Here is a 20710-nt window from a genome sequence, read left to right on the forward strand (position 1 = left end):
CCGTCCGCGCATATTTCCCAGTCGAGCCGAATCGTCGTGGGGGAGAGCCCTGCCTGCAGCTTTCACATTGCGCACACCCCCGCTTGAACGCCCACGCTGTTGTAGGTCGGTATCCGCCATTAGGCAGCTATCTCGGCGGTCTCCCGCCAGGAAGTCTGTATTGTAGGCCGTTTAAACGCTCTAGCACATAGTCAGTATTGCAGGTGATATCCTGCTGGGACCTTTGCCGGCAGGCTGCCCATCTATTACGGCGCACCAGGGCTGTGGGTCCCAGGGGTCTTCCCCAGTTTAATGCGAGCACTGCCCGCATAAAGTGTAGGCTGCCACCCAGCCCTCCATTATCCTGAGGTACACCCTCAGACATACTTACCCACTTACCTGTGCAGCACTTTCCTCTCCTGGCCTAATTGAGTCCATCCAGGAGGATGCCTATCAGGACAACACATGGGAGGAGGACCCACTTACTGCCGTTCAGTGGGATGAGGATTTTTACAACGCGGTAGACGTGTCCATTCACAAGTCAGAGGAGCAGGCCATGCTGCCCTTGGAAGACCGCCCGTCCTGCCGAATTGAGCAGGCTTGCGATAGGCTAGCCAAGGCCTCTCAGACCTTTCAAGCCACTTCGCCCCCAAACAGCGGAACCCCCGCTGATCCCCAGCCACCCCCTTTCAAACATCCCAGGGACTCTGGGGTGGATGTGGAAGCTTTTGATCACCTTAAAAAGGCTTTCCTGGCGCAGAACCCCCCCCTTCAATGACGACCACTGCTCCAGGGGATGGTACTCCAGGGGATGATGACGATGCTGGCCCATCCCACCCCTGGTGCCCCTCCCGTCCAGAGCCTAGTTCAGACCCACAAAGCATATGCGCTGACATGCTGGACCAGGATTATGTCCTTCACCCTAGGTCTTCTGACTGGGTGCCCTCAGACAAGGTCGCCCAATACGTCGCCAGCAGGATCCTCCGGCTGTTAGAGGCCACAGCCCGCAACTGTCTCAGGCTGGAGGGGAAAGTTGCTGCCTCCCCCGACATCGACCCCCGCATGGCGATGTTCCTTCAAAAGTTCATCAAGGACTCGAAGAAGGGTATTGACAGGTCTTGGCAGTCTTACCAAGAGAAGCTCCTAGACACCCTAGGACCAATAACCAAAATCCTTGACATGGCGGAAGAGGCTAAACTGTCAGGGTCCCTGATCTCCCCAGAGCACCTCTCCTCCTGGGCCCAGCGCATACTGGTTTTCTTAGGGAATGCCAACTGCTCTATTTCCATAGAGCGCTGCAGGTCCTTATTGATTAAAATAGACCCCAAACTTGGAGACCTGGCCGATTCCGAGGGGGGCTTCATTGGGCTGGGTGGCCTCTTCGGAGAGCCCTTTATCAAAGTATTAGGGAGGTTTGTGAACACCTTTACGACCTTAGATAAGACGCATTCCTGCATCAGCTGGGTGTTTCACCCTCGGGTTTTCTGAGGGGCTGGACGAGGCAGGGGCCGCTCGTGCGGCCGCCCTAACAAGCACAGAGGGCAAGGCTCCAATCATGGACAGTACCAGGATTTGGCCAGGTTCGGCAACTTCTATCCAACGAGAGGACGTCGGGTAAGAACAGAGGTGGAAGAGGCGGTGGCGCCTCTAGCTCTTCCAGTAAGTGTTCTCCCTTCTTCCCTTCTAAAAGTGGGGGGCCGTCTGGCACGTTTTTTCCAGACCTGGACTTCCATCATCAGGGATGCCTGGGTTCTACAAACCGTCCAAGGGTTTCACATCGAGTTTCCTGGGAACCTTCACAACCGCCATCAACTTGAGCATATTCAATGAGTGGCTGGTATATCGCCACTTCAAGATGGAGGGGATCTATCTTCTTCACCATCTTCTAAGGCCCAACAACTGGATGGCGAGTCCTTGACCTCAAGGACGCCTATCTTACGATCCCCATTTTGCCTCCACACAGGAGGTTCTTGCAGTTTCTTTGGCGGAACAAGGTGTATGAGTTCACCATTCTTCCATTCGGCCTTTCTTTCGCCCCTTGGTGTTTCACCAAGGTTCTCCGGCCAGTGATAGAGCGGCTGAGAGTGTCCGGTATGAGACTCATCGTATACCTGGACAACATTCTTTTGATGGCTCAGTGTACCATCACTCTTTCCCGTCACCTTCAGTCGGCGGTCAACCTTCTTCAGAGCCTGGGCTTTGAGATCAGCGAGGCAAAGTCCACTCTTGTCCCAGCGCAGAGCGTGGTTTTTCTCGGTTTCTTGATCGACTCCATGGAATCTACTCTCAGTCTCGCAAGATGGCGAAGATTCGTCACAAAATCAGGAGAGTTCTCTCTAAGTCCCAACTCTCCCTCAGGCAACTAGCCCGTATTGTGGGTCTCCTGTCGGCCTCGATACAAGCCATCTTTCCGGGCCCGCTCCATTACAGAGCTCTGCAGCGCCTCACACCATCTACGCAGGGGGCTCTCGTACTCACAGAAAGTGATTCTATCGGCGGACGCCAGAGAGCAACTCCAGTGGTGGCTCACCACCAATATGGAAGCCTGTAATGGGCATGCGATCTTCGGTTCTGCGCCAGATATCGGTATTGAATCAGACGCCAGCAGGTCCAGATAGGGCGCGAGGTGTGGCGACTTCACTACAGGAGGTGTCTGGTCTCAACAGGAACAACAGTTACACATCAATTGTCTGGAGCTTTTGGCGGGATCCTTTGAGATCCAATGTTGGACCAAGGATTCAATCTGGTCCTGCGTCCGTCTCAAGACGGACAACATATTGGCAGTCCGATACATCAACCATCTAGGGGGCACGCGATTGAGAGCGCTCTCAGACCTGGCAGCGAATTTCTGGCAATACTGCCTGAATCATAAAGTTTCTGTTACAGCGGAATATCTTCTGGGCCAAGACAACCAGGTAGCAGACTTACACTCTCGCCACTTTCATGACGCGAGTCTTTGGAAGCTACACCCTGGAGTCTTTGCGGACCTCCTGAGCTTCTGGGGCCGTTTTCGGTGGATCTATTTGCTTCCCGCCTGGAACATCAGCTTCCCTGGTTCTTTAGCTGGAGACCGGATCCCCTAGCAGCGCGGACGGACGCGTTCCTTCAGGACTGGCAGGGCGAGACGGGATACGCCTTTCCCCTGTTCGCCATGCTAACAACGGTCTCGGCCCAAGTTCGACGTCAGAAAGCGGACGTGGTAATGATATCGCGAATTTGGAGGTCTCATGTTTGGTTTCCGGTTCTTCTGGAACTTTCTTGGGATTCTCCAATCCCTCTCCCCCATTTTCAAACTCTTCTTCTCAGTCCAGACGGAGCTCCTCACCCACTAATCGCACAAGCCTCTCTAGCCCTGATGGCATGGCGGATTACAGGGGACGATGGGCAGTCCCAGGCCTTTTGGGAGCAGCTGAGAAGTTCATGTCCAAGGCCTGGGCCGATAGTACAGTCAAGCGGTACCGTTCTACCTGGCGTCGGTGGTATAGTTGGTGTATGCCACAGTCACAATCCCGTGGCAGCAGATTTGAACTCCATTCTAAATTTTTTAGCCGCCCTGGCAGAGGAAGGCCTGGCTTATAGACCCATTAATACCTACCATTCGGCCATTTCAGTGGGCCATACCATGGTGGATGGATCTCCGGTGGGAGAACACCCCCAGGTTTGCCTTCTTCGAGGCATTCGCCTTTCTCTTCCCCCCGAGCCCCGTTATTCACAGCTCTGGGACATCAACCAGGTTTTTAATTTGTTTTTGTCCTAGCAGCCGAACAGATACCTTTCTAGGAAAGAGCTTTCGGCGAAATTGGCCATGCTCCTTTGCCTTATACCCTGCAGACGAGTTTCCGATGTCAGAGCCCTGGACATTTCGGGCAGGATATTCTCCCCCACGGGAGTTACCTTCACAATTCGAAGGCGTACGAAATGTGGGACGAAGTCCATATCTTATCCTGCTTTTCCAGATTCTCCAAAGCTATGCGTGGTATTTTGTCTTAAGGCGTACGAGGAAATGTCAGAGGAGTTCTGTCCTCCAGAAGAGCGACGATTGCTTACTGCGCTCAGGAAACCACATAAGCCGGTTTCTTCTCCCACTATCGCCCGTTGGGTAAGGTGGGTAATGCAGGAAGCTAGCATTGACTTTCGGAGCACATTCTACCAGAGGGGCAATGGCCTCTAAAGCGTTCACCCTGGGACCACGTCTGGAAGACATTCTGAATGCAGCAGACTGGTCTTCCGACTCGACCTTTAACCGGTTTTATTTCAAGTCGGTTATTGACATGGCTCACTTGGGGGGGAGCAAGCTTTAAACGAGCATAATCTTCGCCTCCGGTCCTGACATAGAATGAAAAATGTCCTAGCTATCGTAACGGAAAGTTACAATTCTATTAAGGACTCGGAGGCGAGGATTATCCCACCCAGGGTACAACGTTCTATTTAGTACCTTCCCACCCTCGTACTGGGGTACGCAAGATGTTTCACTGTCTTGTATGCAATAAGACTTGTAAGTTTGTATACAAATGCTGTGTTGTTTCCCCTACAGGCTAAACCTTAGCCACTGCCGTCGCTGACATTCTACCTTACTTTTACTTTCTGGTAAACAAGATTTGTAAGGCCTCCTGGCTGGCTGACCTTCAGCGACGAAAGAGGGGGAATGGATAGTGACAGAGGACTTCCATCACATCGTAGCCCTGTGATTGGTGCAGAAGAAGAGGGGACTCTCTACCCATGGACACTATCATTTTGTTCTGTTTATTCCCGATGTTTCATGGGAATAGTAGTTTGTTTTACTCAACATTGAAAGGCTGCTATTCAATAAAGTAGAGAAAGAATAGCATAATCCTCGCCTCAGAATCCTAAATAGAATTGAAACTTTCCGTTATGATAGCTAGAAAAGTTTTCATTATGCCTTCTTCCTTCGTTTAATTACATCAGCAGCCATTTTGAAACACAACAAAACTACCTTTCCCATGGACTGCAGGGAAATAGGCAAAAGTTCAGAACATAAGTCCTTCTTCTCTGGCCGCAGTTCTGTTCCATCTTGGTCCTACTACTCGGTCACTCCTCCTCTTTCTTTGCTGCTCAGCAGCAAGTTAAGTCATTTTTCTTTCTTCTTCTGTTGTGGGTTGACTTGATTGTTATCTTCTGTTTTCTTGGACCACTTGCCTTAATCTGTTTTCGCCACAGATTCCATTGGTCACAGGAAGCATTTGTGTACCCTACATGACTTTGATGCACGTTTTTTACCTGCAGTTGAGGTCCTCTAACCGCTTGCGGGCACTGTGGCACCTCTATGGGCAGCGTGAGTTTGGCACTCAGAATAGTGCGCTAACCAGCCCTGTAGCCTTGCCCCCAGCCACCTGTGTGACACCCGGTTGTGGATCTGTACGGCCCCCCTTGTACTTTACGCCCTAAGGAAGGCTGTAATATTGCGTTTAGACACCCTGAGGGGTCATAATTGCAAATAATTGAACCGCGTGGGACACTTTTCTCAGGTGGAAGTAGCCCACACTATATAGAGTGTCCCAGCCTCTGCCTATGAATTGTGCGCCTCTGGCTCCCCCATATCAGTCTGGGCACCCTCCAATTTTGTTAACGCTCTGCGTGCTCCAACCAGTGCTCCCCAGCACTTAAGCGCCTGCCTGTTGTGCAAATTGTGTACACATCACTTCATACATATTGCCCAGAAAAGCAAGCAGATCAAGAGCAGTTCCAGGAGGAGGACTCTGTGTCCTTCATCGCTTGGGACGATGACTTCTACCAGGCAGTGGACGAATCTATTTATAGGGCTGTCAACCAAGCCATGGAACTACTGGAACAGCAGCAAATGGGCTAAATTCACACCAGACCTCCCTTCCCAAGGCTCCCAGTCACACCAAGGGGAAGGATTCCCCCTCCCCCCTTCCAAACGACAGTGCAACTCTGGGGTGGATGTAGATGCTTTCACGTGCTTGAAGCAGGCATTTTTGGCACAGGTGCCCCCACAGCCAGTGCCGGCAGGGCCCTCAGATAGTTCTCCGACACCACACGCACCGCCACCCCAGATACTGGAGTTTCCCTTGTGGATACAGATGAAGACTTGGGTCCCTCTAGAATGTGGCTCCCTACCCCCCACCCCCCCCCCCCAACCCCCCTTCTGCCCTGGATGGTAATTCAGACATTTTATACCCGGATGACATCGTCCACCCACGATCAGCGGACAAGGTGCTGGGGAATAAGGTGGCCAAGTATGTTGCGAGCCGTCACCCTAGTTTGGATGGCAAGGTTGCCCTTACACCTGACATTGACCCAAAGGGGGGGGGGGATGTTCTTGGCCAAGTTTAAGGCCCCTAAGAAGGTTATCGACAGGTCCTGGCGCTCCTGCCAGGACAAGCTCCTGAACGCGGTGGGCCCTTTGACCAAGATCCTAGACAGGGCCAAGGAGGCTAAGGCCTCAGGTTATTTCATCTCCCCGGAAGTGTTGTCTGATGGTCGCAGCGCCTTATTGTGTTCCTGGGAATGCAAACCGTGCGCTCTCTACAGAGCAGCGTCACTCCCTTTTCAATAAAGGTGGACCCTATGTTGGGGGACCTTGCCTCGTCTGAGGCTGGAGCAGTGGTCCAGGGGGGGTTTTGGGGACCCCTTTGTTAAAGAACTTAATTTGTGGTGCCGTTCACCTCACTAAACAAGGTCCAGTCCAACATTCGCAGGGTCTTTACCACTTGGGTTTTCCATGGGGCTGGTCGTGGAAGGGGCCTCTCAACAGGCAGCTGATCCTACTTCAACCCTGACTAGGGACAAGGCTACAGGCGTGGGCAATATCAGGACAGCGCATGCTTCAATACTTTCTACCCTACCAGAGGACACTAGTTCCTAGGCCACAGAGGCTACAGAGGTCAATCCAATTTCTCTAGCAAAGACGAGTGTGCTGCCATTGGAGGTCAGTTGGCACTCCAAGCTTTGGGCTTCTATCACAAGCGACATTTGGGTACTTCAGACGGTGCAGGGCTTCCAGGTGGAGTTCTACAGCTGTACTCATCAGGTGACCCGTCTCATTTCATTTTCCCAGTGAGACACTGAACGGATAGCCGACGTTAGCCAAAGAAGTCTCTGCCCAAAAAGGGGCAATTTACTGTTCAGAAGAGCACCCCAATGCGTTGGTCAGCAATATTTTCCTGGTCAACAAGGCTGACTGGGGCCGGAGAACAGTGATCAAGTTGAAGGAGAGGGCGGTATATTGCCACAGCAAAATGGAGGTTATCCACCTTCTCCGGGATGTATTGAGGTCTCGCAACTGGATGGTCCAGCTGGATCTGAAGGACATGTACCTCACCTTCCCGATCTTCTCCTCAATGCCGTTTCCTGCAGTTCAAGTGTGACGGACAGGTTCATCCCAGCTCTTGATATGCTTCCGCAAAATCCGAGCTGGTAAGAGTGGTTAAGTTTTGCCTATTCCTGATATCCTTAGAGCCCCATACCACTTATTTCAATTAGGGTCAATTATTATTACAGATTGCGGGTTAGTTAACCCATGAGGCCTACTTGCCAAGCCCTATAGTAGCAATTGCCTCATCTGACCCAATTCAAACAGGTCAGTTCTTTATTCTCTTAAATAGCAGCGCAACCTGATCACAGACAGAATTTCCTTTGAGTACCACTCACTGGTCTAATGATAACTATCTTACCTCCATAGCGAGTGGTTGCACGCTTTCATTTACGCACGTGCATGGCTTGAGAGCTGAAAAGAATAGTTGTGCTTTACCCAGTTTCTGGTATCTTTAGAGGCCGTTCCTTTTTGGTTAGTGATCATTACATATTGTGGGATGAATAACCCGAGGAGGACTTGCCATTCCCTTCACTAGTAATTGCCCCATCTGACCCAATCATTATAGGTTAGTTCCTCATTCTTCTTAATAGCAGCGCGATGCACAGTATTTCATTTGAGTAGTACTCATAAGCATAATGTTTACAATCTAACCTTCATAGTGAGTGGCTGCACGTCTTCTTTCACGCACATGCATGGTTTGCGAGGCGACCACGCGGCATTATCTATTTTGGGACCCAAATTCTTAATCTCGTTTTTTTCTTCCCATCCCTCTTCTCTTTGAATTTCTATTTTCTTTACCCACTATTTTTCTTCCTTCGTTTGAGATGGGCATTCTTCTCTCAGGCATATATTTTAAGTCCTGATAATGGTCCCCAAATCCAAATGAGGGATTGAAACGTCATCGACCAAACAGAACCATGACTATTCCAAACGTGATTTATTGAATATATGAATAGCATGGGTACTAAAACTAATGTGATGCTAATTCAGTATTTTTATAACCACACTGCAAATGTCTAGGTTTTGCTTTTTCCTGTATTCCTTCTAAAAGTCGCAATGGCTTTGTGTGTTTTTTGAGTAACTATAAAAGTAATTGAATATATGATCCTACTTCAGGTTGCAATAGAAATAATTTTTTCTATATGAATTGCAAAAAATATTTATGGAAGGGACCTTGTGTTCCTCTGTAAATAGCCAGCTCTTGGAGGTCATCACTCTGCCTTTCGTGCTATCCTCGGCGCCGTGGTGTTTCACATAGGTCCTCAGGCCGGCGGTGGAATTCCTAAGGGCGCAAGTCATACGGATGATAGTCTACCTGGACGACATGCTCTTCCTGGCCCAGTGTCCCTTGCGGACAGCAGTGAACTTTTTGCTGAGGTTGGAGTTTGTTATAATAACGAAAATAAATCCCTTCTGACCCTGGTTCAATGTGCAACCTTTTCGGGGTTCACAACAGAATCTGTCACCTCTACCCTGAGCCTTCCGGACTGGAAGATGGTGAAGATAAGGCACGAGCTGCGCCAGACCTTGGCCAAGCCCCAAACTTCTCTGCACTAGCTTGCCTGCCTGGTAGGCCTCCTCTCCTCATCAATTCAGGCCATCTTTCCTGACCCCTTGCAGTATCCTGCGATGAAGCGTTTCAAAGCACATCAGATGTGGGGATTTTTCCAGAGGTGGTGCTTGGTCCACACATGAACAATCCTTGCACATCAATTGCCTGGAGCTTCTGGCGGGGTCATTTGCGGTGCAGTGCTGGACCAAAGACAGTGTGCAATGTTGCGTGCTATCTCATAATGGACAATATTTTCACCAACCGGTCCATCAACCATCTGGGCGGTACCAGATCCTGTGCTCTGGCGAACCTACTCAAACATTTTTGGAACGTTTGCCTAGCAAACCAAGTGTCAGTCACAGTGGAGTATCTCCCTGGTCGGTTGAACGTTGTGGCAGACTGGCACCCTCGCCACCTCTTAAGACTCCATATTTGGAAACTGGACCCGCGGGTGTTCTCCCAGCTGTCAGAGAGGTGGGGTCCATTTTTAGTTGATCTGTTTGTGTCACGTGTGGATCATCAGTTGTCAAGATTTTTCAGTTGGAGGCAAGATCCTCCAGCAGAGGTGATGGATGTGTTCCTCCAGGACTGGCACGGGAGCTATTCATTCCCTCCTTTCTCGATGATCATGCGGTTCTCCACCCAAATACCCTGCCAGCAGGCGGAGATTGTGTTGAGTACCCCTCGTTAAAGATCTTAAGTGTGGTTTGCAGTTCTTCTGGAACTTGCTTGGAATTCTCCAATCCAACTCCCCCATTTTCCTCACATCCTGCTGAGTCCAGATCTCAATCCTCATCGTTTGGTGGTGGAAGGGACGTTACGGATGATGATTTGGCAGATCTCAGGCAACATTGGGCGCTCCCAGGCCTTTGAGGACACTCAGTCATTCCTATCCAGAGCATGGGCAGACAGCACGACCAAGAGGTACCGATCTGCCTGGAACAGATGCGCAGTTGGTGTGTGTGACGGATTGTCAATCCTGTGGCGTGGATATAGTCAACATCCTCAAAGGCCCACAAGAAGGCTTGGCATACCGCTTTGTCAATACATTTCGGTGGGGGAGCACCAGTTTGTATGCAGGCTTCTTAGGGGATTAGGCTATCCCTTCCACAGGAGCCATGTTACTCTGCATTGTGGGATGTGAATCTAGTGTTGAACCTTTTCCTATCCTGGTAGCCAAATCGATTATTCTCTTGCAACGAGATTTCGGCTAAATTGGAGATGCAATTGTGCCTGGTTTCTTGCAGGAGTGTGTCAGACGCGAGGGCCCTGGACATCTCGGCCAGAGTGTTCTCCCCAGATGGGGTTTTATTTACAGTCAGCAGAAGGACCGAGTGCAATACCAGAATTATCTCATACACAGCCTTCCCAGAGTCCCCTAAGCTGTGCGTGGTACAGTGGCTCTGAGCGTACAAGGAATTGACTGAGGAAGTCTGCCCTCCGGGCGAGAGACAAACTGCTCATTGCATTACGGAAACTGTTCAGGGCGGTTTCTTCTCCTACTATAGCCAGATGGGTGTACTTGGTAAGGCAGGAGGCGGGGATTGATAGAAAGGGGTTTGGTTTGGTGCTCACTCAGCTAGAGGGGCGATGGCCTCGAAAGCGTTTTCTCTCAGAGCACGTTTGGAAGACCTGATGCGTGCTGCCAATTAGTCCTCGGACTCCACCTTTAAGAGGTTTTACTCAAAGTCAGTGCTGGAAGCAGTGCAATTGGTAGTAGACAAGCTTTAAACTGGCATAATCTGAGCCTCCGGTCCGGACATAGTATGAAAATTTGCCTAGCTGTAGTACAGGTAAGTTTCAATTCTATCAAGGACACAGAGGTGAGGATTATCCCGCCCGGCTACCACTAAGGACGCGGACCCTCCCTGTTTTGGTGTAAACAACTCGATTTCACAGTTAAAGGAGAATTAGGTTTCATTGTTGAAGAGTACCTATAGTCATGCATTGCGTGCTAATGTTCTTTTTGATGAATTTTCTTTGATACACTCAGTTTAGACGTGGTTTTCTGACAATGCCTGTTTTTGCAGGGAATGATGGGTCCGACCAGGATGCATGAAGTTTGTTCTGGAGCTGTTTTCGCGAAGAAAGTGAAGAGAGTAGTAGGACCAAGTTGGGACATGACTGCGGACAGAGAAGAAGGACTTATGCTCTGAACTTTTGCCTATTGCCCTGCAGTTCATGGGCAAAGTAGCTTTGTTGTGTTTCAAAATGGCTGCTGATGTAATAAAGCGAAGGACGAAGGCATAATCCTCGCTTCCGTGTCCTTAAGAGAACTGAAAAGTACCTGTACTACAGCTAGGCAAATTTGCATTCCTAATATACAAAAAAAAGATTTCCAAAATTGCGATTCCTAATGGGTTAGTCAATGGACATGAATACTAATGAGGTAGGTCGCAATTTGCGACCCATATGGAATCAGGGCCATCACAGGGTTGATGCCCTGCTGAGTTCAACAAACCACTGTGTCAGCAATTTGTGTAATTATTTTTATTTTTAAATGCAGCCTGTTTTCTTCAAAGGAAAACAGGATGCGTTTAAAAAAAAGAAAATTTAAATTCAACTAATTTTTCTTTTTTAGAGTAGGCAGTTTTCCGTGGCTCCGCCTGCTTTTAGGAAAGTATTTGTTTCAACATTCACGAAGGGGTATCTTGGGGACCCCCCCCATCCCATTTGTGGAAAATTAAAACTGCTATTAGGTGTCAATAAAAAAAAATGTATGTTTTAAGACCGTAACTCACTTGCAAAACATTCATACATAGATAGCACTGCGATTCTGTACTTGGAAGTGACACCCTTAACACACCCCTTCCAAATAAAGAATCGCAAGTACAAATTGCAATTAGTAACGTGTTCCCAAATCCTAATTTGTACAAATGTAAAAGCCTTTTTGTGGAAAATCTCCAACTTTAAGTTTAACCCATTCAACTGGCTGCTCACCTTCTCTGTATAGGCTACAACTAGTAAGGTGCTGCCTGAACTTCCATGCCTTTCTTCCATTTCTAAAACCAGACTTAATTTCTGACGAGTGTCGGTTAAGTGTGTGAAAAAATGCTGCAGTTAAGAATCAGAGAAACTGGTCTCTTGTTTCTCTCCGATAACGATGAATAAGCATATGGACCGAGGTGAATAATGACCTCAACGTGATCTTCGAATTCAGTTTCCTTATCCGTTTTGGAGTCCTGACCTTTACATGATCAAAGGGTTTCATGCTCTCCAACATGAGCAAAGCAATTCACAGTTGGATTCCAATCCAGGGTCAACTCACTAGGTTTAATGGATAGGGGAACCAACTCTGTGCTAGTATATGGTTCATCACTCTTGATATTACTCTGTCTGCCCAATGTCTCGGAAAGGGAGAAAAACTACTTGTCAGTCCTGGAGAGGGTGACAAAAGGGTTCCTCCCTGTGCTAAACACTGCATTTGTATTGTACTATATTGCAGAGCTTCTGTATGGCTCAGGAATTATGCACACATTTTCAACTGTGTTCTTCTTAGAGTGATTCTTACAGAACCCCGCTTCCATACGCTGGTACCATAACTAAAACACTCGATCCCATTGAGTCAGTTTAATCACAAGCAGAATAATAATCTCTATTTCAGAAGCCAGTACCGCTTGGCATGCCCTCCTTCTAGGTCTCACATTTTCCTCTCAGGCCAGATTTGTTAAAGTATTATCTGTCTAGAGTCTAAAGAGCATGTGGTGTAGAAATGTCACAAAGCTGGAAGCCATTTGGATATCAAGCTGATGTGGCACCAAAGAGAAACAAAGTATTTCTGCTTCTGTTTTAGATTGCAGGACTGAGTTGAGATATTTCACAACCTCCTTCACCAGTGACAATGTGCCAAAACCTCCAGTGGGAATCAGTTTTAGTACATTGCAGCAATCAGCTTTCAGTTGAGCCAGTAAAGGGAGGGGCTAAAAGGGGCTCTGAAGTCTCTGGTGCATTCGTGGGATATCCCAGCTAAAAGGGTTGGAGTGACAATGATTTCCATGCAGCTTCAGCCCATGTAGGGGGCTTTGATTATTAAGGGAGTGATCATACAGATCAGTACTGATTATTCCATTTAAATCAAGCACTCCTCAGTTGTTGGTATAAGAAGCCACTATATGGTATTTTGCTCCCATAGGTTATAGTGCTTCCTTGAACACTCCGAGATGGATTACAATGTTCAGCCTATCCTCTCTGGACACGAATGATGCATGAAGAGGATTTTACTAGTACTGTGGAGCTGAATGTAGAACTCTGCAGGGCGTAGCATTATCTATTTAGTTAAATAATTTCATCAGCATCTTCAAGTTACCTTGCAGTCACTTACTATACTCAAAGCTGCACCGACGAAACCTTTCTGTGGATCCCAGTTGCTCAATGTTTGTTTTTAAAGAAAATAAATCATAACACTTAAAACCGAATATGGCATGGTAAAAGCACCACAACTATAAATGTACATCGTAATTAAAAAGACTGTGGACACTGAATGTATACACATTACATTAAAAAAACTATTTCATTGTGTAAGAAGATTCATGAGAGATGGTCAATTAGGGAGTCATGTAATACAGTCAATTAGCAGAATAACTTTAAACTGAGTGACATTAGTACCTCCTTTGACAGGGTTTAAAGGGTCCTGAGAATAAGGTCATAAAAATTTAAATAACACTTTAAAAATCTTGAACAATTTAAAATGAACAGACTAATGTGGACATTGCTTACCCAGGTTTCTTTCCAAGTTAAAGCTGTTTGATCTGAAAAGTAGAAATAAAAGTACTTTTGTTAAAATTCATACTACAGAGATAATGTTTTATTACAGCTCCAAATAATACCTATCCTGACAACCGGAAGGTATAATTTCCTAAGACAGTCAAACCAAGCTGAGGTCTCAAAACCTCTTTTTAAAGATATCAAATAAAACAGTTCTACCTTATCACCATTTTAACCAACATAAAGCCCAATACCAATGGTCCAGAAACGTTATGGATCTACAACTAAATCATTATAGACAAATCCACCACTCACAAGCTACTCCTCCATTCAACAGGCTTGAAAGCACGTTTTCTAGCTTGTTCTCTCTTCATATTCTCTTCCTAGAAAACGTTACTCACTTGTAATGCTAGATCAGCATCATAGGAATATTGTCTGAAGTCATTACTGTAGAATGTTCTCACCTGCATGTGGGGATCCCGGAACTCTTTAATTCAAAACTTAGAAAAAGCAGTCATACAAGGTGAAAAACTAGCCATTTGAATATACAGGCACTAACTCAACAACACTATTAGGCTAGCTTTTATTTGGGAGTTATGTCACAGGCTTAGTTCCTTTTGAGAACCCTATACAGAGCTCAAATACTAATTGAGTATGTATTTGCTGTTCAAGCAAGATAGGACCCAGGAAATGTGCAAGTTGTTTTGTCATGAAAACTTCTACAATGCAGAACAAGGATTTACAAGAAACATTTCCTTCTGCATCGTAACAAAACGTCAAACAAAATAGAACATCATTCTCATCCGCCCCCCCCCCCCAAAGCCCCCCTCCACCTCTACAAAACAACTAAAACAATTGGCAAAACAACCAAATATTTAGCAGGTGAACCGGATAGGAAGCTTGCTCTGTATATACTATACCAACGTAAGGTATAGTGTGCACAGAGTCCAGTGGAACCCCAAAGGTATGCAAAGGTAAAGTAGATAATACCTTATTCTCTCCATTTGTGGTAGTGTGGGCAAGCAGTAAGACTTTATCAGAGGGTAGGATTAATTGTACAAACTCAGGCAAGAAATGTCTCATACTCCAAGACTGAACTTGGACTAATTTGTTTGTATAAAAATATTATTTTGTTATTTTATTTCTAGAACCAAGCCAGGCTTGGTACAGGTAAAGGAAATCATACTTTGCAAGATTTAAGCAGTGAATTACAGTTGAATGCAGGTTCAAATGCATTTGGTTGATTTACAGGTAACACACCTCATCACAAATAGGAGCTACAGAGGGTAAGTGCCAAGCCGCCCTCCACTCAAAGTCAATATATCAAACAGGGCAAGGCACCAAAAAGGGGTATAAACTTATAGCACAGGACCAAAAAACTATTTAGAGAGAAAAACAATTTTTCTTCTACTACTGGTATTCTTATCCAGAAATTATTTTGGTCCAGCCCCCCAATTTATCAAACTTCAAACACCAAACAGCCCTTCAATACCCATCACCTTCACAGAGACAAATCAAAAGTATTTAGACAAAAAAGAAGGTGAAGCATGAGTGGGCCCCTCACGTACGCACCACCAGGGAGGCTGCCAGCCGGTTCTCGCTAGTATGCCCACGTTTTCTCATCATCGGGTGCCCACTCATGGGAGAAAGAAATTAGAGTCCAGTGAAGAGAAAGAAGGGAGCAGGTCGCAAAAGAAAGCTGTGTTCCTGCTCCCCAACAGAAAAAGAGAAGACAAAACCCGTGAATTGCAAGGAACGACTGTTCAAAGCAATCTTTAAAATTGAGTTGTAGACTCACGTCACAGTCACCCTCTTTATTCAAGACAGTGAGCCCACTCAAAAGTAAAAACACAAAATGTTGTTACCCATTTCAAAGAAGGCCAACATGTTTCATTGCCACTTAACTTTGTTCTGGCAAATTCATCAGGGCAAGGGTTTTCAAAAGGTTTCAATCACCTCACTGGAATTGTAATTCTGGGATTGCAGAAGGGCATGTAGAGGCGGAGGGCATTCGTACCTGCCTCCACTATGCCATAGGGGGTTGTAATAATTACTGACCCCCAAGTGAATGGCAACACTATTATTTGCTCATACACCGCCGCAATCGTAGGCTGACAGCGCCGTGTCTCGTCCCTGCTTCAGGGAAGCAGGGACGAGACACGGCGCTGTCAGCCTACGATTGCGGCGGTGTATGAGCAAATAATAGTGTTGCCATTCACTTGGGGGTCAGTAATTATTACAACCCCCTATGGCATAGTGGAGGCAGGTACGAATGCCCTCCGCCTCTACATGCCCTTCTGCAATCCCAGAATTACAATTCCAGTGAGGTGATTGAAACCTTTTGAAAACCCTTGCCCTGATGAATTTGCCAGAACAAAGTTAAGTGGCAATGAAACATGTTGGCCTTCTTTGAAATGGGTAACAACATTTTGTGTTTTTACTTTTGAGTGGGCTCACTGTCTTGAATAAAGAGGGTGACTGTGACGTGAGTCTACAACTCAATTTTAAAGATTGCTTTGAACAGTCGTTCCTTGCAATTCACGGGTTTTGTCTTCTCTTTTTCTGTTGGGGAGCAGGAACACAGCTTTCTTTTGCGACCTGCTCCCTTCTTTCTCTTCACTGGACTCTAATTTCTTTCTCCCATGAGTGGGCACCCGATGATGAGAAAACGTGGGCATACTAGCGAGAACCGGCTGGCAGCCTCCCTGGTGGTGCGTACGTGAGGGGCCCACTCATGCTTCACCTTCTTTTTTGTCTAAATACTTTTGATTTGTCTCTGTGAAGGTGATGGGTATTGAAGGGCTGTTTGGTGTTTGAAGTTTGATAAATTGGGGGGCTGGACCAAAATAATTTCTGGATAAGAATACCAGTAGTAGAAGAAAAATTGTTTTTCTCTCTAAATAGTTTTTTGGTCCTGTGCTATAAGTTTATACCCCTTTTTGGTGCCTTGCCCTGTTTGATATATTGATTTACAGGTAAGTCAACAGTCAAGGTTACTTTTCAGTTACTTTGTAGAATATTGTACACATTGCTTCCTTGATTACTTTTTAAGTTACTTTTGCTAACCAGTGTGATTTGTCTAGATACCGCACTGGGACATTTCACAGACAAAAGGTACGTTTTTGTACATTTGCAGTTTTTCAAGTTTTCATACAAACCATCTCCACACTTAAAATGATTTTCAAAGAAAAGCAGTCAATGCAATCCTATGGGAGGAAGTAAAATGCTACTTACCAGTCTGTTTTTGGCATGTAGAGCTGTAGAGTTGTATGCTTTAGCATAGATTGTCATCTGGTGTTGGGCTTGGATGTTTGCACTTTGTTTTTGTCGAAGAAGTCTTTGCAGTCTCGGGATAGGCCTCCTTATGGTGATAGTGCGCATGGGCATCGACTCCATCTTCAGATTGTTTTTCGCCATAAAGGGTGATGATGGAGTTAGCAAGAGAATAGAAAAGGATGTCCATGTGATGTATCTAAATAAGATAATACTGGAACAGATAAAGGTACCCGGGGAGGTGGGTGGGGTATACAACTCTACAGCTCTACATGCCAAGAACAGATGCATACTGGTAAGTAGCATTTTCCGTTCGAGGAATATGAGCTGTAGTTTGTATACTTTAGCATAGACTATAAAGCAGTTTTCCTCCCAAGCGGTGGCAACCTGTATCCGTTGCAGTAGTTTGAAAAAGTGTTCTTACGACAGCCTGGCCCCCAGTAGCTTGTTTCTTTGCTTGCACAGCTACACAATAATGTTTAGTGAAAGTATGCGGTGTAGACCAAGTTGCTGCTTTGCAGCTGTCATCTAGGGGAATGTTCCCTAAGAATGCCATAGAAGCCCCTAGTTTGCGTGTGGAATGAGCTCTAGGGGGAATGGGGAGGTGGGGAGAAGCTACAAAAAGTTGCTTTGTTTTTCAATTTTTTTTTAGTTCTTTCGATATAGTAGAGTATCGTTCTTTTAACGCCTAGCGTGTGGATAGCGCATTTTGCCACTGAGTCTGGTTGAGGGGGAAACTACTGTAAGTTCAACCGACTGATTAAGGTGAAAGGTAGATGCCACTTTAGGTAGAAATTTTGGATTAGGCCTAAGAACCACTTTACTGTGGTGTATTTGTAAAAATGGTTCTTGTATGGTTAATGCCTGGAGTTCACTAACTCTCCTCAGTGATGTGATAGCTACCAGGAAGGCTACTTTCAAAGTAAGGAACTGTAACTCGCATTTGTGCAGAGGTTCAAATGGGGGACCCATGAGTCTGGTGAGGACTATATTGAGATTCCATAGAGGAGAAGGTGGAACTTTAGTTGGAATTATTCTTTTAAGTCCTTCTATACACGCTTTGATAGCGGGTACTCAAAACAAAGACAAATGTCTGGTTTTGAAGGTAAGCAGCAACTGCAGCAAGATGTAGCCGTATAGATTTATATGCTAGGTTACATTGTTGTGGATGCAAAAGATAACAATATTTTGGATGGAAGCATCTAGCGGATCGATTTTGTTATTTGTACAATAAATGACAAATCGCTTCCACTTTGCTGCATAGCATGCTCTAGTAGTAGGACGTCTAGCCTCTTTAATGATGCTCATGCAGTCTGGCGGGAGATTAAGGTAAAAACCAAAGGAAATGATGGACGGAGTGTTGAACATTGCAAGCACTCACCCCCAGTCAACTGATCTGGGTTTAATCCATCACCGTTCTTTAGCCCACTCTGCCACCCCAGTTCAGACATGGTCATATGCAAATCAGTCTGACCCTGTGCCTCATGGGAACAGTCCAGCCCGAACTGCCAAGCCATGTCTTCCCTGGACCGGAAACAAGCTTCCTAGGACCGGTTTCTGGCATTTCATCCGTCTTCAGCCAGGCTTGCTTGAATCCAGTGGCAAAGTGAGCAAGGGACTCACGTCTGAGCATGCCCTGCCAACTTATGGCGAACAGAGCAAAAACCAAAGGAAATGATGGACGGAGTGTTGAACATTGCAAGCACTCACCCCCAGTCAACTGATCTGGGTTTAATCCATCACCGTTCTTTAGCCCACTCTGCCACCCCAGTTCAGACATGGTCATATGCAAATCAGTCTGACCCTGTGCCTCATGGGAACAGTCCAGCCCGAACTGCCAAGCCATGTCTTCCCTGGACCGGAAACAAGCTTCCTAGGACCGGTTTCTGGCATTTCATCCGTCTTCAGCCAGGCTTGCTTGAATCCAGTGGCAAAGTGAGCAAGGGACTCACGTCTGAGCATGTCCTGCCAACTTATGGCGAACAGAGCAAAAACCAAAGGAAATTATGGACGGAGTGTTGAACATTGCAAGCACTCACCCCCAGTCAACTGATCTGGGTTTAATCCATCACCGTTCTTTAGCCCACTCTGCCACCCCAGTTCAGACATGGTCATATGCAAATCAGTCTGACCCTGTGCCACATGGGAACAGTCCAGCCCGAACTGCCAAGCCATGTCTTCCCTGGACCGGAAACAAGCTTCCTAGGACCGGTTTCTGGCATTTCATCCGTCTTCAGCCAGGCTTGCTTGAATCCAGTGGCAAAGTCAGCAAGGGACTCACGTCTTCACGATTCGGTAAGGGAACCGGTTCTATTGCGTGTTTTTATAATAAGGAGAGAACCTCTTGTTTTAACAGTGTCAGATGTTCTGTGAACATTGGACGTTGTTTGGGGTTATAAATGGAGGAGTTAAAGTGAGTTCCAGGCAGTGACCATACTGGATAATTGGTCTTACCCACTTGTCTGTGGTGATGGAATTCCAGACAGGTAGGAACTGTGATAGTCTTCCCCCGACTAGAGTGGAATGGTCGGGGGGAGAAGTGGAGGGAAGTCACTGTTTTGTAGTAGGAGAGTTGCGGGTGTTATTACCGCGGCCTCCACCCTTATTGTTGTTGCCTCTATAACCTCCTCTGAAATAACCTCTGTTAGGGGGGTTTGAGTAGTGTTTTTGTAGGAGGATGAGGTGTTGTCCGTCCCAATAGTTATAGAGGCACCCCTGTAAAAGGAGCGACAAAAAGAACCTCTAGTGATTGTTGCCTGTAGGGCTCCCATGGACTTAGCAGTTTCTGAGTCCTTCTACATGGTTTCCAAAGATGTGTCTACAGTAGGTCCAAATAAGTGTTCTTGATCAAAGGGCTGATTAAGAATTGAGGACTGCACATCCTGTTTAAACCCAGATATGCGTAGCAATGCAGGTTTGCGTAGTAAAACTGCACGAGACGCTGTGTCGGCTGCATCAAGAGAACAATTTATAGAAGTGTTTGTATTTAATTTTCCCTCTTGTGTGATGTCATTAGCCTTATACTGATCTGGAAGATGTTGTATGAGCTTTTCAAGCTCATCGTAGTGAGCCCTATCATACCTGGCCAGTACAGCTTGGGTATTGGCAATGCGCCAGTGATTCGCTGCTTGTGAGGCAATGCGTTTGCCAGATGCGTCTAGTAATATAGACTCCTTATCTGGAGGTGGGGCATCCCCTGATGTTTGGGAATTTGCTTGTTTACGTGCATTTGACACAACCAAGGAATCTAGAGGGAGCTGTGTTTTAATATAAGCTGGATCGTTGGGAGCTGGCTTATATTTTCTCGATCCTGGGGTTGAGAAATCTAGCCCTGACGTGCTCTTTAAAAACGTCAGGTGCATGTTTGACGATACCTTTTAACATAGGTAGAATGCTTGTTGATTTTTGTGACTGTGTGAAAGTCTCTAACAAAAAATCTTCCTCCTGTGGGTCTGAGTGTAATTCTACCTCATGATATTGTGCAGCTCTATTTACGAGCTGTGCAAAACCTATGTTGTCGTCCGGGGGGGGGGAGGGGGGGGGGGGGGGGGGAGAAATGGCCTAGATGGGTAGGAGTCTGGATCGGGGAGATCTGGGACATCTGGTGGATTATCATAATCCTCCCAAGGATCAGGCAGTGGAAGAGTAGTGTCATCATCATAATCCTCTTGTGGGTTTATCCCCACCCCCAAGGTGATCATCATCATGATCTTGTGGTGTAGGTGTATATGGAAGCATTGGAGAGTGTGCTGGAGAAGTGGTGTTGTGGGGATATTTGGAGGAGAGAAGGGTCTGGCTGGAGAAGTTCCCATGTCTCTTCTTTAAGGGTACCTTGGGTTCTTCTGGGGAGTCCAAAGGTCTCTTTTTAGATAGAACTGTCTTGATATGACCAGTTTTAGGGTCAA

At 46.6% G+C, this 20710-nt stretch overlaps 1 protein-coding gene across 4 annotated transcripts in view; it reads right to left on the reverse strand.

Moving 5' to 3' along the window:
• TASOR (transcription activation suppressor) overlaps positions 1-20710 on the reverse strand; it is a 1129919-nt gene that overhangs the window by 757155 nt on the left and 352054 nt on the right. For all 4 annotated transcript variants that reach the window (XM_085624658.1, XM_085624660.1, XM_085624657.1 and 1 more), the window contains exon 8: positions 13545-13576. In XM_085624658.1, coding sequence (XP_085480784.1) covers positions 13545-13576 — 32 coding nt within the window. The remainder of the gene's footprint in view (positions 1-13544; positions 13577-20710) is intronic.

This window comes from Triturus cristatus, chromosome 9, assembly GCF_964204655.1.
Source record: "Triturus cristatus chromosome 9, aTriCri1.1, whole genome shotgun sequence".
NCBI classification, from domain to species: Eukaryota; Metazoa; Chordata; class Amphibia; order Caudata; family Salamandridae; genus Triturus; species Triturus cristatus.